This window comes from Pithys albifrons, chromosome 7, assembly GCF_047495875.1.
Source record: "Pithys albifrons albifrons isolate INPA30051 chromosome 7, PitAlb_v1, whole genome shotgun sequence".
NCBI lineage: Eukaryota > Metazoa > Chordata > Aves > Passeriformes > Thamnophilidae > Pithys > Pithys albifrons.
Genome location: NC_092464.1, coordinates 689070 through 705681, shown reverse-complemented (window position 1 = coordinate 705681; position 16612 = coordinate 689070). Strand labels below are relative to the sequence as shown.

Sequence of the window (16612 nt, the reverse complement as noted above, 5' to 3'; positions counted from 1 at the left end):
AGGGGTCCCCCCCGCCATCCCCACCCGGGGGGTCTCACCTGTAGGCAGGTGTGGCGGTGCAGGAAGGTGCCGGGGGGGCAGTGACACCCCTCCTGACACCCCTCCGCGCACCCCACGGCCCCCCCAAGGTGGGCGCAGCTCCGAGGGCACCCCGAGGCCCCCCCGCACTCGCGGAATGTCCGGCCAGGGGGGCATCCGGCCTCTGCCCCCCAAAAACACAGATCCCCCATCAGTGCCTGGGGGCTCCCGGGCCCTGCCCCTCCTCAAGACGCCCCCGAGCACCCCGGGGGCTGCACCTCCCTTCTGTCCCCCTCAAAAACACCCGCTCAGTGCCCCGTGGGGAGGGCAGGTGTGTGGGGAGGGGGCGGGGGGCGGCACTGGGGGGCTCTGTGGGAGTCTATGGGGAAGCGCTATGGGACAGGTACGATCTGTGGGCCGGGACCTCTGGGTCAGGCTGTGGGCCCAGGTCTCTGAGTGGGGGTCTCTGAGTGGGGGGTCTCTGGCTCAGACCTCTGTGTAGGACTCTCGGGTCGGGGTTTTCTGAGTGGGGGTCTCTGAGTGGGGGTCTCTGGGTGAGGGGTCTCTGGGTGGGGGTCTCTGAGTGGGGGTCTCTGGGTGAGGGGTCTCTGGGTGGGGGTCTCTGAGTGGGGGTCTTTGGGTGAGGGGTCTCTGGGTGGGGATCTCTGAGTGGGGGTCTCTGGGTGAGGGGTCTCTGGGTGGGGGTGGTCTCTGCCTCGTATCTCTGGGTTGGGAGGCTCTCTGGGTTAGATTGTGGGTCGGGGTCTCTATGGAGGGGTGTCTCTGGCTCAGATCTCTGGGCGGGGCTCCCGGCCCGGGGGTCGCGGGCCCCCCACTCACCGCGACACACGTGGCTGTGGCAGCTCTGGCTCTGCAGTGGCGGCCCCGGGCACGGGGGGCTGTCACAGCCCCGGCGGCGCCAGCGTTCGCCCCCCCCGCACCGGGCGCTGCAGCCGCTCCAGGGGCCCCACGGCGACCACCGACCACGCGGGGAGTCCGTGGGCTTTGGGAATTCCGAGGGCTCCAGGACCCCCAGGGACTCCGGGACCCCCGGCGAGTCCAGAACCCGCGGCAGCTCCGAGGACTCCGGGACCCAGGGGGACTCTGAGCCCCACGGCGACCTCGGGACCCCCGGGGACTCCGGGACCCCCAGCGGACCCAGGGACCCGGGGCCCCACAGGGACTCTGAGACCCACGTCGGCTCCGGGACCCACGTAGCCCCCGGGGACTCCGTGCCCCACGTCCCCTCTGTGCCCCACGTCCCCTCCGTGCCCCACGGCGCCTCGTGGCCCCGCGGTGTCCCCGCGCTCCCGGGCTCTGGGGACAGACGGACACAGGACGCTGGGGGGGGGCGCGGTGGCACTTGGGGGTCCCAGCCCGGGGCCTTGGGTGCCGCCGGGGGGGTCCGGGGGGTCCGAGGGATGCGGGGCACGTACCGGGGCCACAGGGCTGGGGACAGCCCTGAACCTCTCGAGGGGTCCCGGCGCAGGGGGCACCGCCGGGCGCGGCCGCGGGGTTGGTGGGAGACCTGTGGGGAGGGGGATGTGGGCAGGGCCCCATCGCCGTGGGGCAGATACGCCCCCGTCGGTGTGGGGCAGGAACCCTCCATCCCCGTGGGGGAAACCCCTTTGCCTGGGGCGGGATTCCCCCGATATGGGGTGGAACCCCACACCCTGTGCGGCGACTCCTTCACTTATGGGTCAGGCTCCCCCCCGATATGGGTCAGGCTCCCCTTCCTGTGGGTCAGGGTCCCCTCGCTGTGGGTCAGGCTGTCCCCGCTGTGGGTCAGGCTCCCTCCGCTGTGGGTCAGGCTCCCCTTGCTGTGGGTCAGGCTCCCCTCCCTGTGGGTCAGGGTCCCCCTCGCTGTGGGTCAGGCTGTCCCCGCTGTGGGTCAGGCTCCCCCTGACGTGGGTCAGGCTCCCCTCGCTGTGGGTCAGGCTCTCCCCACTGTGTGTCAGGCTCCCCTCGCTGTGGGTCAGGCTCTCCCCACTGTGGGTCAGACTCCCCCCGCTGTGGGTCAGGCTGTCCCCGCTGTGGGGCAGGCTCCCTCCCCTGTGTGTCAGGCTCCCTATCCTGTGGGTCAGACTCCCCTCGCTGTGGGTCAGGCTCCCCCCGCTGTGGGTCAGGCTCCCCCCGCTGTGGGGCAGGGTCCCCCCGCTGTGGGTCAGGCTGTCCCCGCTGTGGGGCAGGCTCTCCCCGCTGTGGGGCAGGCTCCCCTCACCTGAAGCGCTGCCGGGTCCCGGTGTCGCAGTCGCAGCGGGTCCAGGGGGTCCAGCGCGACCACCCGCAGGGCTCGGGGGGGCCCCGATTCCCGGGGAGCCCCAAAACCCCCGCGGGTCCTCCACACGCGCTGGGGGAAACCGGGGGGGGTCACCCCAAATCCTGGGGGTCCCCAACAGCCCCGAGACCCCACAAGACCCAGGGCCAGTTTTGTGGTGCCGGGTTTGGGGCACAGGCAGAGTTGGGGTGTCGGGGGGGTCTCGGGGTACCTGAGCTCGACGCAGTCGTGTCCCCGCAGGACCAGCCCAGGTGGGCACCGACAGCCTGGGAGGGGTGGGGGGAGTTTGGGAAGGCTTCGGTTCCTCCTGAATTCCCCCCAACCCCCCAAAATCTCTTCTAGCCCCTCAAGAACTCCTCAGCTCCCCCAGTTCTTCCGGAGCCCCCAAAGTCCCTCCAGGCTCTCCCGTGCCCCCCACAAGCCTCCCCCAGGCCCCCAAGACCTTCCCACACCCTGAGACCCCGAGCCCCCCAGGGTCTCCCACCCCCACCCAGTCCTACTCCAGTGCCCCCCAGAGCCACCCCGTGCCCCCTCCCAAGTCTCCAAGCTCTCTCTGAATTCTTTGTGTCCCCAAACCCAAAGGTCCCCACAAGCCCCCTCAAGACGCCCGTGCCCCCCCAAATTCCCAAGTGGCACCAAATCCCCCAGACCCCACTGCTCACCCTTCCCATGTCGTCCCCCACCGAGACCCCCCAGGACCCCTCGTGCCCCCCAATCTCTCGTCCGCTCCCCTCAATGCCCCCCGACCTTCCTCACAGCTCCCTGGACACGAGCTGTTCCCACTCGGGTCCGCGCAGGTGGGGGGGCAGGGGGGGACCCCCAAATCCTCGCACCCCCTCGAGGGCACCAGCAGCATCTGGGGGGGGCAGGCTGGGGGGAAACGGGGGGGAAGTGGAGGAGTGGGATAGGGAGTGGGCGGGCTTAGGGAGGGGGAGAGCAGAGTTGGGGGGTCTCCCCAGCCCCCTGTACCCCCCCCGCAGCCCCCCGTACCTGGGGCGTCCCCGCAGGGCCGCAGGTTGCAGGGCCGGCTCTGCAGGGCTCCCCCCTCGCAGGGCCGACCCCCGTTTTTGGGGGGGGGGGTCGCTGCAGCTGCGGCGGCGGCTCCGCTGGCCCCCCCCGCACGGGGCGTCACAGGCGCTCCAGGACCCCCAGGGCGCCCACCCGCCCGCAACTGGGGGGGCACGAGGGGGTCAGGGGGAGGTGGCATCACCCCTGCCCCGGGGGGTGACCCCCGACACCCCCTAACCCCGAGCCCCCCACCCTTAGGGACTCTCCTGGCACACCCAGTTCCCGAGACCTGCCCAGCCTCAGGGACCCCCCAAAGCCAGGGGTGGAGGGGCCCAGCCCACTGTCGGGGTCCCGAGCTTTGGGGGTCCCACTCCGGAAATGGGGGTTGGTCCCACCCCATGGAGGGCCCTGATCCCTGCGGGTCCCAGCCCATTTTGAGGTTCCAACCCCCTGGGATCCCACACCATAACGGGGGTCTCAGCTCGTCCCGGGGGTCCCGGGGGGTTGGACATACCTGGGCAGGCTCGCAGGAAGCAGACGCGGGTGTCGATGTTTGGGGGGTGGGCGCAGCCCTCCCCGGCCGGGGGCCCTTCCCGGCGCCGCAGGGCGACCCCCACCCCGCAGGAGCGGCTGCAGGACCCCCACCCTCCCCAGGGCGGGGGGGCGCAGCCTGGAGGGAGGGAACGGGCAGTGTGACCCCCGTGTTTTGGGGCGCACCCACCCCTGCAGTCCCTGATCCCGATGCCTCCCAGTCCCGGTGCCCCCAACCTTGGACCACCCCAGACCTCCCATCCCCCCGCCTTGATCCGGCTGCCGCCCCCCTCCCTGGGAACCCCCATCCTTGGGGGGCTGTTTCGAGGGGTCCGTCCATCCCCCCAGCGTGGGGTCTCCTCACCTGGGAGGGTCCCGGCGGGGACCCCCGTGGGAGCCGGCGAGGGCAGTGCCCGGAGCTGGGGGGCCTCGGGGGTGGTCATGACGCCCCTGGAGGGTCTCGGGGTGTCCTCGGGGATGGTCACGGTTCTGGGGGTTCCCCCGGCTGCGCTGGGGGGCTCTGAGGGGGTCTCGGCGCTTTTTGAGGACCCCGATGGCCGCCCCCCGAGAGCAGCCGTGGGGCTGAGGGGGCCACAGTGGGGGACGGTGGGTCAGGATGGGGCCCTCCCAGTGCCCCCCGGTCTTGGGGATCCCCAGCTCCGAGGACCCCCAAGTTCTGAGCCCTCCCCTGTACCTGGGGGTGCCCGGGGGCTCGGCCGGCGGAGGGAGGGGCATCACTGTCGTCATCGCGGGGGGGGTGGCTGTGGCCGTGGCGTTGTCACCTGCAGCGGGGACCGACACCGCGGTGATGGTCACCCTCGCCCCCTCGGGACCCCGCGGTCACTCCCGCTCCCTCCCGGCCCGCCTGGGCCCCCCCACTCACCCCCTGCGGGGCCGCAGGTGCAGCAGGACCCGCCGTCACCTTCCCGCAGCACGTGGCCCTGGGGACACCACCGGCAGCGTCACTGTCACCGCCAGCTGCGGCTTCCCCCCGTCCCCCGCGCCCCCCCCTCACCTGGGGACAGCCGGTGTCGCGGAGGGGACAGTAGGGGACACAGCGGACCTCCCCGCCGGGCTGGCACTGGCACACCTGGCAGGGCCCCCCGCGCCAGCGCTCGCCGGGGACGCGCCATCGGCCCCGCTCCTGGCACCGCCGGCACGGCCCCGTGTGGCATCTGCGGGGGGCGCGTCACACACCTGGGGGACCCCCCCAGCCCCCTGCGCCCCCCCCGAACCCCGCTGACCGTCGGGCCTTGCGGTAGATGCCGCGGCAGTGCCGGCCCCCCCCCGCGCCGGGCGGGGTTCGAGGGGCTGCGGAAGGACCATTGCACGCCGGGGGTCCCGCAGGTGCCCGCGCAGGAGCCCCACGGCGACCACGACGACCACCCGCAGTCCACTGTGGGGGGCACAGGGTCACCGGTGACATCTGGCACCACTGAGGTGACATCTGGGCGCTTGGAGGCCCCCGGGTACCACCGTGGGAACACCTGGGTGTCCTCCTGGCACCCCTGGTGGCAACCGGGTGTCCCCGTGGCACACGGCCCCGCGCCGGGACCCACCTGAGCAGCCGGGGTGGGGGCGGCAGTGTCGCAGATGTCCCTCGAGGCAGGTGCAGAGGCGGCAGCCGAGGGGCACCGAGCCCCCCGGGGGGTACGTGAGCCCCCCGGCCCGGCACGGGCACTCGCGCGGCGACACGCACCGGGCGGGCCCTGCCCCGGGCTCGGGGGCGTCCAGCACCTGCCCCGCCGGGCACCAGCACCCTGGGGAGGGGCGGGGGCTCAGGGGGTGCCCCTCACCGTGGGGTGCCCCCCCAGGGCCCCCCTCACCTGGGCGGCAGGGCGGGGGTCGCGGGCACGCGGCAGCGGCAGCCAGGTCGGCGCAGGAGGCGGGGCAGGGGGCGCAGGGCAGGGCACGAAGCCCCTCCGCGCACTCCGAGGCGTTGGGGCAGCCCCCCGGGGGGCAAGGGGCTGGGAGGAGAGGGGGGGTCAGCCACGGAGCCCACCTGCCCCACGGAGCCCCCCATCTCCATGGAACCCACCTGTCCCATAGAATCCCCCACGCACAGAGCCGCCCCTCTCCATGGAGCCCCCCCACCCCACCAGGACCCCCCATGAGCCCTCCTGTCCCAGCAGCACCCACAGAGCCCCCCCACGCTGTGAAGACCCCCACTCACAGAGTCCCCTCGCTATGAAACCCACCTGTCCCACCGGGACCCCCCACCCCACTGGGCCTCCCGCCCCCAGAGCCCCCCGAGCCCTCCCCCGCCCCATATCTCCCCTCGGACCCACCCATCTCCAGGGCTCCGGGGGTCCCCCCGGGCAGCTCTTCACAGGCACGGCCGCCGTTTTGGGGGGGCCGACAGTCCCTCCTGCGCAGCCGGACCCCCCCGCAGCCCCCCGGGCAGTCGGACCAGGGACCCCACGGGCCCCACTCGCCGTCCACTGGCAGGGTGGGGAGTCAGAGGGGCCCGGAGCCCCCGAACCCCCCGGGCTGTGGGACCCCCAGGCTCCCTGTGCAGCTGGAACCTCGGGGGGGCCCCAAACCCCTCAGGCATCCCATGAGACCCTCCAGCCCCCCTGGGCCTTGGGGGCCCCTTGGATCCCCCGGGCCGTGGGACCCCCCAAACTCCCTGGGCAGACTGAACCAAAGGGACCCTCAAATCCCTCAGACATCCCATGGGATTCCTGATCCCCCCAAAACCCCCAAACCCCGGAGTGCCCCCCAGATCCCCCCCACTCACCTGGATGGGCTCAGTGGAATGAGGGTCGCTCCTGCCCCACTGCCCCTGCCAACCCCGGGACCCCAATTTCCCCTGGGACAGCAAACCTCCCGTCCCCTCCCAGCCCCCCTGAACCTCAGGGGGCCTCCTGGGCCCCCCAGCCCGCGGGGTGCCCCCGGCTCACCTGGGCAGGCCCGGTGGAAGCAGGGTCTCTCCTGCTCGCGCGGCCCGCGGCACCCCCGCAGCAGCCCAGGGTGGCCCTGGTGGCACCCCCGGGCGCGGCGCTGCCCCCCGGGCCCGCAGGGGCGGCTGCAGGACCCCCAGGGACCCCAAGGCCCCCAGAGGCCGCATCCCTGCTCGTCCCGCCCCGAGCCACAATCCTGCACCTCGTCACACACCTGCGGGGACAGCAGGGGGACAGCGGGAGGACAGCGGGGGAGTCGGGGACACAGAGATGACACAGGGAGTCAGGGGACACCAAGGTGGCACTGGAAAGGAGTCGAGAGGATGCCGGGACATTGGGGTGACACCGGGGGGGGCACCAAAAGAGGGTTGGGGGCGTCGGGGACTCTGGTGAGTGGGTCGGGGGGACATCGGGAGTGTTCAGGGTATACGAGGGTGGTACTGGGAGGGGGTCGGGGGACACCACGGGTAGCGTCGAGGGGACACCGAGGTGGCACTAGAAGACAGTCGGGCGGACGCTGAGACCCCGTGGGGTGTTCCCCCTTGGCCCCTCGTTACCTGCTGGAAGGTGACACATTCCCCATCCCCGCAGTCGAACTCGGTGCAGGGACCCCCCGGGCTTGTCCCGGGGCCGCGGGGCCCTGAGGGGGACACGGGGGACTCTGAGGGGTCTCCGGGGGACGGGGGGGCTGTGCTGGGAAGGGTATCCCCGGTCAAGCCCCCTACAGTGGGTCCTTTCACTGCTGAGCCCCCCTCCCCAGGGTCCCCGGGGGTCTCCGGGAGGGAATCTGGGGGGACCCCCAGACCTCCATCCCCCCCAAGTGTCCCCAGAAGCGACCCGGGGGTCCCAGGGGTCTCACCGCACAGCTGGGGGCTCTCGTCGGCGCCGTCGCGACAGTGGGGGACGCCGTCGCAGAGGTGGCGGGGGGGGACGCAGGTGGGGGCACAGGGGGCGTGCCCAGGGTCGCAGGGGGGGTCGCAGGGCAGATGGCCGGGAGCGCAGGGGGGGTCGCAGCCGCCCTCATCGCTGCCATCGGGACAGTCGCTGTCGCCGTCGCAGCGCCACCTCCGCGGGACGCACCCGCCGCTGTGGCAGGGCAGGGACCGGGGGGGACAGGACGCTGGGGAGGGGGAGGCAGGGTCAGGGCGGACACAGCGCCGGGAACACCCACCCATGGAGACCCCCCACCCCCGTGCCCTCACTGGGGGGCACAGCGCACCCCCAGAGCGGCGGGACCACCAACCTGCGGGGACCACCCGCTCCAGCGAGTGCCCGACCCTGGGGAGACCACCCACCTCCCAGAGCTCACCTACAGCAGAGCCCACCTGTCCATGAGCCCACCTGTCCCACTGCGACCCACCGATCCCACGGAACCGGCCCCCCCACAGACCCCGCCCACCCCATCCAGCCCACCCGTCCAGGAGTCCAGCCAGGAACCCACCCAGCCCTGGAGCCCACCTGTCCCTTGGAGCCGCCTGTCCCAGGTTCCCCACCACACCGGGGTCCCTGGCCACCCACAGGTGTCCCCAACCCCTTCTCACCTGCCGAGGCGTTGGCTGTGCCCGTGACTGTGTCGGTGACAGCGATAGTGTCAGCGACAGTGGCGGTAACAGCGCTGGTGGCGCTGGCGCTGGTGGCCGCGGTGACAGTGCCAGCGGTGACAGTGGCGGTGCCAGTGGCGGTTCCAGCGGTTCCAGCTGCCAGCGGCGCGGGGGGCAGCGCCACAGCACACCCCGCCGGACTCTCGTCCCAGCCGTCGCGACAGTCGCGAGCGCCGTCGCACACCGCGACCTCGGCCACGCACGAGCCGTCGGGGCACGGGACGGTGCCCGGGGCGCAGGTGGCCCGCGCTGGGGACAGGGGGACAGCGGTGACACCTTCGCCGTGGGAGGTGGTCTACGAAGAGAGGGTCCCAGGGGGGCATCCCGGGGTCGGGGGTCCCCAGGCAGGGGGTGCGGGACGGGTCCCCAAACGGGGGTCCTCAAAGAGGAGTCCCGGGGTCAAAGGGGGGATCCAGGGATAGGAACTCCCAGGGCGGGGGGTCCCCAAAGAGAAGGCTGCGGAGGTGATGGTGCGGCAGGGGGTCCTGGGTGATGGTCCCAGGATGGAGCGGTCCCAGGGTGGGGTCCCAGGGTGGGTGTTCCCAGGCAGCCCCCGGGTCACGGTTCTCAGGTTGGGGGTCCCAGACAGGGTTTCCAGGGTGGGGGTCCCCCCGCGGCGCTCACCAGGACAATTCGCCTCGTCGGCGCCGTCGGGGCAGTGGCGGCGGCCGTCGCAGAGCGCGGCGGGGGGGTGGCAGCCGCCCCCGGGGCACGGCAGGTGCCCCTCGGGGCAGGAGCAGCCGCGCTCGTCGCTCCCGTCCCCGCAGTCGTCGCGGCCGTCGCAGCGCTGGGGGTAGGGGACACACCGGCCCCCCGCGCACCTGAACTGCCCCAGCCCGCACCGGGGGGCACAGCCTGCCGGGAGGGGATCCCCATGTGGGGCACGGACACCCCCAGAGTGGGGCACAGACCCACAGGGGTGGCGCCTCAGGGACCCCCGCAGTGCAACACAGACCCCCAGGACCCATGATGGGGCACAGACCCCCCCCCCCCCCCACCGTGGTCCATGGACCCCAGGGTTCTGGGGCTCAGGGATCCCCACTATGGGGCACAGACTCCCGGGGCTGGGGGCTCAGACCACCCTCTGTGGAGCACAGACACCTCTCTGGTTCCCCCGGATGCCCAAGGACCTCCATCCAAGGATCCCCGGATGTCACTGCGGGACAGCGACCCCAGGACTGGGGGCCTCAGAGACATCTTCGGTTCCCCGGAATCCCAAATTTGCCTCTGCCCCCAGGCCCCCCAGGCCCCCCAGGCCCCCCAGCCCCCCGCAGTCCCTCACCCTCCTCGTCCGAGTGGTCCCCAGGGGGGCAGTCGAGCCGCCCGTCGCAGACCCGGGCGGGGGGGAGGCAGCGCCCCCCGGCACAGGCGAACTCGGGCGGGGCGCAGGGCTGGGTGGGACACCCCGCCTCGTCCCAGCCGTCGGGGCAGTGGGTGACACCGTCACAGCGGGCCCCCCAGGGCAGGCAGCGCCCGCCGGGGCAGCGGGGCTGGTGGGGAGCGCAGGGGGAGTCGCACATCTCGTCCGAGCCGTCGCCGCAGTCGTCCTCGTTGTCACAGAGCCAGGCCCCCGGCACGCAGAGACCCCCCTCCCGACACCGGAACTCCCACGGGGCACAGCCGGGGCCGGCGGGGCACGGGGCCGGCGTCGGGGGGCACTGCCAGCGCCCCTCGAGGCACGTGCTGGGGGGGACAGGTCAGACACACGGGGGGACACGGGGCCCAGTGTCCCAGAGTCACAGTGTCCCCATGTCCTGGTGTTCCAGTATCCCACCATTCCAGTGTCCTGCCATCCTGGTGTCCCAGTGTCAGAGGGGTCCCTGTGTCTCAGTATTGCCGTATCCCAGTGTCTCCATGTCCCAGTGTCCCAGTGTCCCAGTATCCCAGTGTCCCATTATCCTGGTGTCCTGGTGTCTGGGGGTCCCAGTATCCCCATATGCCAGTGTCTCTATGTCCCAGTGTCCCAGTACTCCAAGATCCCAGTGTCCACATGTCTCCATGTCCCCGTGTCTGGTCTTCCAGTGTCCCAGTGTCCTGGGGTCCCAGTGCCCCAGCACCCCAGTACCCCACCATCCCAGTGCCCCACCATCCCAGTACCCGGGGCCCCTGCACTCCGTTATCCCCCCGTGCCTCACCAGTTGCTGCAGTTCTGGGTCACGTTGGCTCCGGCTGGGAAGGCAAAGCCGTCCCAGAAGCAGGGACAGGATGAGGGTTCCACACACACCCCGTCTGCTGGGGCAGGGGGCACACAGGATGGCACCGTGACCCTCCCAGCCCTCCCAGTGCCCCCTGCCACAGCCCCCATATCCCACTCCAGCCCTCACCGGCCCACCCAGCCACCACTCCAGCCCCCTCCCCAGCCCCCTTGCCCCGCAGACCCCTCCCATTCCCGATCAGCCCCCCACAAGCCCCCCTGCCCCCCACCCCCCCGCAGTCCCCCCTCCTCACCGTGCAGGACCCGCCCAGGGGGGCAGAAACACCCCTCGAGACACCCCAGGGCCCTGCAGAGCTCAGGGGGGTCCCGGCCGAGCTCGCGGCAGGTGGGGGGGCAGGGGGGGCCACAGGGGCTGTACTCCTGCCCCCCCTCGCACTGCAGCGCTGCAGACAGTGGGGGGAAAGGGGGTTAGGGGAGGCTGGGACCCCCGGCACACATCCGGGACCCCTCTGACTCACAGCCTGGATCCTCCTCCCACCCCATGTCCCAGTGGAGGGCTCCTGCACCCCAGACCCACTGCCCGCCCCCCGGGGCTGGCACATCCCGTGAGGGGGCTCAGCCCAGCCCCCTCTGTGTCCCCTCGTACACCCCGGGACTCTCCGAACCCTCGGGACAACCTGCGGCTCTGCCAGCGCAGGGTGGGGCCGGGACCCCCCGGACCCCCCGGACCCCTGGACTCCCAACACCCCCCGGGGCCCCGGACCGCCTCGGTGCCCCCCCGTGCCCCCCGGGTTGGGCACTCACGGCACAGCCCCTGGCTCCGCCAGCGCAGGGGCCTCCCCCGACGGCCACACTCCTCGGCGTAGGCGGCCAGCGCCGTGCACAGGCACTCGCAGTCCCCGCCGCTGTCACACCTGGGGCACACGCCGTGGGACAGGGCCCAGGACCCGCCCCTGGGGCCTGGGGACACCCCGACTACCCCAAACTCACCCGCAGGCGTCGAACACGCACCACTCGTAGAAGCGCTGAGGGGGCACCAGGTCGTGGCAGGGGACAAAGAGCTGGTGCTGCAGGACCCCGCAGCGCCCCCGTGCCCAGGCTGCGCGCTGGGGGCTCTCCTGGGGGTGAGACCCCTTCAGACCCCCCCTTGTCGCCCCGCGGGACCCCCACCATCCCTGGTGTCCCCCATCCAGTGCTGGTGCCACCCCCTACAGCCCAGGCCAAGGCTGGGGGTTGTCCTGGGGTGGACATGCCCCGTCACCCCAGCCATGTCCTGTGTCCCGCTGTCCACCCCCGCTGTCTCCCCGCCAGTCCATGTTCCCCCATGTCTCCCTGTGCCCCGCCATGTCCCCCTCTGTTCCCCCATGTCACCCTGTGTCCCCATCCAGTGCCCGTGTTCACTCCTACGTCGCAGGGGTGCGGGCGGTGCCCGTCGGCCTCGGGGCAGAGGGGGCTGAGGCGCCAGGAGTCCCCGAAGATCTCGGGGGTCGCCTCGAGGGCCCCGTCCCGGCTCCCGAAATCGTTCTCGGCGTCACCGTCGAAGTTCCCGCAGAGGCCGGCGAGGCGCCCGCGGAGCCGCGGGGACACCCGCACGTACACGCGGGTCCCTGGGGGCACCGTGGGGCCTCGTGTTACCCACCCGTGGCACCAGGGACCCTCCCCATGGCACCAGGGATCCCGCACGGCCCCGGAGACCCACCATAGCGACCCCCCCATGATGACCCCTGCCATAGCACCACCAGCACCAGGGACCCCCACGACCCGCCCAGTAGTGGGGACTCCACTGCACCACCCGCGGGTCTCACCCCTGTTCCAGAGTCCCTCCCCTCTGGTGCCCACCCTGTGCCCCCAGGGGGGTCTCACTTCCCTCCCAGAGCCCCCCAAGCCCAGTGGCCTCCCCGTATTCCCCCGTGTCCCTCCCGGGGGTCTCACCTCCATCCCAAAGCACGGCCACCCCCAGGGACAGCGCCATGCCCCCCTCATAGCCCCCCCGGGGGTCTCACCTCCGTCCCACAGCACGGCCACCCCCAGGGACAGCCCCATGTCCCCCCTTGTTCCCCCCTGGGGTCTCACCTCCGTCCCACAGCACGGCCACCCCCAGGGACAGCCCCATGTCCCCCCTTGTTCCCCCCTGGGGTCTCACCTCCGTCCCACAGCACGGCCACACCGAGCCGCGTGAGGAGCAGCAGGAACAGCCCCGCGCGCTGCAGGGCCAGCCCCGACCCCCCGAACGCCTTGGGGGGTCGCACGGCCACCCCGTTCACTGTCACCTCCCGCCCTGCCGGGCCGGCACCAGGGGTCACCCGTGGGCCCCACTTTCCTTCGTGTCCCCCCACATGCCCCACTCTGCCGTGACAAGGTTGGGATGGCACTGGGGGTCACCCTGCCGCGTCCCCGTGGCCCCCCATGGCCCGCCATGTCCCCGTACTTCTGCAGCCCCCGCTCTATCGCGACCGAGCCAGAATGTCACCGTGGGTGATGACACGTGTCCTCATGTCCTCCTCACGTCCCCTCCTGACCCCTTCGGCCGCAGCATGTGCACCACGGTGTTCCCCATGTCCCCCCGTGTTCCCTGTGTCCCCATGTCCCCCCGTGTCCCCTCACCTCGCAGCATGTGCACCACAGTGCCCTCCCATGTCCCCCGTGTCCCCGTGTCCCCATGTCCCCCCATGTCCCCGTGTCCCCATGTCCCCCCGTGTCCCTGTGTCCCCATGTCCCCCCATGTCCCTGTGTCCCCCTGTCCCCCTGTGTTCACTGTGTCCCCATGTCCCCCCGTGTCCCTGTGTCCCCATGTCCCCCCGTGTCCCTGTGTCCCCATGTCGCCCCGTGTTCACTCTGTCCCCATGTCCCCCCGTGTCCCCTCACCTCGCAGCATGTGCACCACGGTGTTCCCCATGGCCACAACCACGGACTTGGTGCAGGTGACACCGGTGGCCCCGCAGGGGACATTCTCGGCGGTGACAGCGAAGAGCCCGGTGGCCTCGCGGGCCAGCAGGTACTCGCAGTCCCCCGCGAAGGTGAAGGCGCGACCATCGAAGGTGACATAGTGGGGGTCCCCGGTGGCCACGCACGTGCCCGCGCACTCCTCGTGCCCGCAGTGCCACCGCTGTCGCCGGCACACGCTGCGGGACGGACTCGGTGCCACCGCGGTGTCACCGGGAGGGGGCTGGAGGTATTCCCGGGGTTCGGCAGGGGCCTGGGGGTGTCACAGGGGGGCTGACAGGGGTGTGGGGGGGTCCGGGGGTCCCACCAGGTGTTGCAGTCCCGGGCGATGGTGGCGTTGGGGGGGTACAGCTGCCCGCCGTGGTGACAGGGACACTCGTCCGGGGACACACAGCGCCCGTCCTGCGGCCAGACCGGGGTGAGGGAGGCTCGGGGGGGGCCCATCCCCGCCCACCCTCCCGGGGGTGTCACCCACCAGGAAGAGGGTCCCGGGGGGGCAGACGCAGCCGTCGGCGGGGCCGGGGCAGGGACCGCTGGGCTCGGCGGGGCCGCAGCGGTGCAGGCACGACCCCGGCGAGTGGAGCAGCCCCGAGGGGCAGCGCGGGGCGGGGGGACACGGGGCGGGGGCGCAGCGCCACGCCCCCCCTGTGCACACACTGCGGGAGAGCAGCGGGGAGGGACTCCTGTCCCGCTGAGGTCCCCGAGACACGGTCCCTGCAGCCCCATCCCCCAAATCCCATGAGCCCCCACTCCGCGGTCCTACGTGCCCATCTCCTGCACCCCCCAACCGACCGAGCCCCCCAGAGCAGAGTCCCCCCAGCCCCCGCTCCAGCCCCCAGCCCCCACATCCCGCTGAGACCCTCATGCTGGTGTCCCCTTTTCCCCACCCCCACCCTTCAGCACCCCCAACCTGCAGCTGTCCCCCCAGTCCCTGCACCCCAAATCCCACCAAGCCCCCCATGCTGCAGTGCCCCCGCCCTCATCCCCACCCCCAGCACCCCAAATCCCACTGAGACCCTCACAATGGGGTCCCTGCAGCCCCATCCCCCATACCCCACCGAGCCCCCCCCACTGGGGTCCCCTCTCCCCCCCCGGGGGTGCCGGGTCCCCGTTGCTGTCCCCGTGGTGGGACACAGGACAAAAGCCCCCCTGTCCCGTGGGGTGTCACACCGGGCCGGAGGGGGTTTCATCAGGTGTCACTGTCACCACCATGTCACACATCCCTGTCCTGTGAGTGATAGCCCAGCACCCCAAACCTCCACAGGCCCCCCAAGTCCCCCCAGGACCCACCAGGCCTGGCAGCCGCGGTGCAGGCGGGTGCCAGGGGGGTACAGGCGGGTGCCACGGGGGCACGGGCAGGCTGCGGGGGGCACACACTGACCCCCCTGGGCCAGCAGCAGCCCCGGGGGGCAGCGACAGCCAGGGACACAGAGGGTTTCCGGAGGGGGACAGTGTCTGGCTCGGGGGGGCTCCAAGCAGGAACGGCCGCAGGGACCCCCACAGTCCTGGAACTGCTGCCCCCCAGGGCAAGGTTCATCTGGAGAGACAGGGGGGTCACTGGGGGGGGCAGATGTTTCATCTCATCCCATCCTGTCTTACCCCCACTCCATTCCCATCCTATCCCATCCCCATCCCCATCCCCATCTCCATCAAAATCCCATCCCTATCTCCATTCCATTCCACCCCATGCCTAATTCCACCCCCATCCCCATCCTGTCCCATTTGCAATCTCATCCCATCCCGTCCCATCCCATCCCATCCCATCCCATCCCATCCCATCCCATCCCATCCCATCCCATCCCATCCCCTCCCATCCCATCCCATCCCATCCCATCTCATCCCATTCCCAATCCCATCCCATTCCCAATCCCATCCCACCGCAGAGGCTCCGGTTCCTCCACTCCAGCTCCAGCCCCTCCCGGGCACATTCCCGGCCATAGGTGCCCAGTGCCGGGCACAGGCACCGCTCCAGCTCCTGCTCCCGGCAGGAACACACGTCCCATCGGCACAGCTCCAGGAACGGCTCTGGATCCACCACGTGGTGACATGGCTGCGCCGAAGGGGTCATTGTCACAGCCATGTCACCTGTTCCCGCTCCCCCTGTGCCGGGCCCCTCACCTGGAACGCCGGCCCCACGAGCACGGCGCAGGCGGCCTCGGCGCGCTCCCGGCTCCCGGGGAAGGAGCTGCAGGGATGGGGAATGCCGGGGCCCAGCGCCGGGCAGGATCCGGCCGCCCGGAAGGCGTTGGCAAAGGTGGCGACTCCCAGTTCCACGTCCCCCTCTGGCATTGTGAACTCATCCTGCTGGTCCCCGTTGAAGGTCCCACAGAGCCCCCGCACCTGCACAGGTGTGTCAAGGTAAGCACACCAGATGCCCATCCCACTGGACCCCCATCCCACCAGATCCCCATCCCACCAGACCCCCATCCCACCAGATCCCCATCCCAATGGACCCCCATCCCACCAGATCCTCATCCCACCAGAGCCCCATCCCACTGGACCCCCATCCCACCAGATCCTCATCCCACCGGACCCCCATCCCACCAGACCCCCATCCCACCAGATCCTCATCCCAACGGATCCCCATCCCACTGGACCCCCATCCCACCAGACCCCCATCCCACCAGATCCCCCCATCCCACTGGGAGCGCCCTGTGGATCCCGGGGTCCCACTCACCATGCCGGCCATGGTGGGCTGGAGGGTGATGTAAGTGGTGGGGGTGCCCAGCCCCCAGAGCAGGTGGGCGTTGGGCACCTCCAGGTGCAGGAAGGCCGAGGACGCGCGGCGGATGCTCAGCTCGGCACCGGAGAAGGGCAGTGTCACCTCCCGCCCGGCCACTGTCACCTCCCCTGAGGGGGTCAGCGGCGGCACCGCTGGGGTGGGCCCTAACCCTAACCCTAACCCTAACCCATTGCTGTGGGGGTGTGGAGACGGGCACTGCGATGGGACCCACCACTGTGGGGACATTGGGATTAGGACCCACTGCCATGGGGACATCAGGGACAGGCACTGGGTTGTCACCCACCACCATGTGGATCAGGGATGGGTGTTGGGATGGCACCCAGTGCCATGGGGACATCGAGGACAGGACCTACTGCCATGGGTACATTGGGGATGGGCACTGGGACAGCTGCTACCACCCCACCAGGGCATGGGGACAGTCCCAGTCCTGGT

The 16612-nt window shown here is 71.6% G+C and overlaps 1 protein-coding gene across 1 annotated transcript in view; it reads right to left on the bottom strand.

Annotated features, from left to right (window-relative positions):
- LOC139674354 (SCO-spondin-like) overlaps window positions 1-16612 on the bottom strand; it is a 32292-nt gene that overhangs the window by 11247 nt on the left and 4433 nt on the right. The window contains 36 exon segments of the mRNA XM_071560577.1: window positions 39-202; window positions 859-1546; window positions 1926-2154; window positions 2240-2368; window positions 3053-3152; window positions 3287-3374; window positions 3376-3467; window positions 3819-3974; window positions 4200-4417; window positions 4530-4617; window positions 4719-4776; window positions 4851-5010; window positions 5080-5123; window positions 5125-5231; window positions 5395-5595; window positions 5662-5802; window positions 6124-6276; window positions 6739-6952; window positions 7296-7378; window positions 7598-7858; window positions 8280-8588; window positions 8964-9194; window positions 9622-10022; window positions 10475-10568; window positions 10788-10937; window positions 11299-11408; window positions 11485-11612; window positions 11902-12101; window positions 12638-12772; window positions 13360-13616; window positions 13745-13839; window positions 13913-14093; window positions 14728-14974; window positions 15316-15487; window positions 15556-15777; window positions 16115-16287. Coding sequence (XP_071416678.1) covers window positions 39-202; window positions 859-1546; window positions 1926-2154; window positions 2240-2368; window positions 3053-3152; window positions 3287-3374; window positions 3376-3467; window positions 3819-3974; window positions 4200-4417; window positions 4530-4617; window positions 4719-4776; window positions 4851-5010; window positions 5080-5123; window positions 5125-5231; window positions 5395-5595; window positions 5662-5802; window positions 6124-6276; window positions 6739-6952; window positions 7296-7378; window positions 7598-7858; window positions 8280-8588; window positions 8964-9194; window positions 9622-10022; window positions 10475-10568; window positions 10788-10937; window positions 11299-11408; window positions 11485-11612; window positions 11902-12101; window positions 12638-12772; window positions 13360-13616; window positions 13745-13839; window positions 13913-14093; window positions 14728-14974; window positions 15316-15487; window positions 15556-15777; window positions 16115-16287 — 6479 coding nt within the window.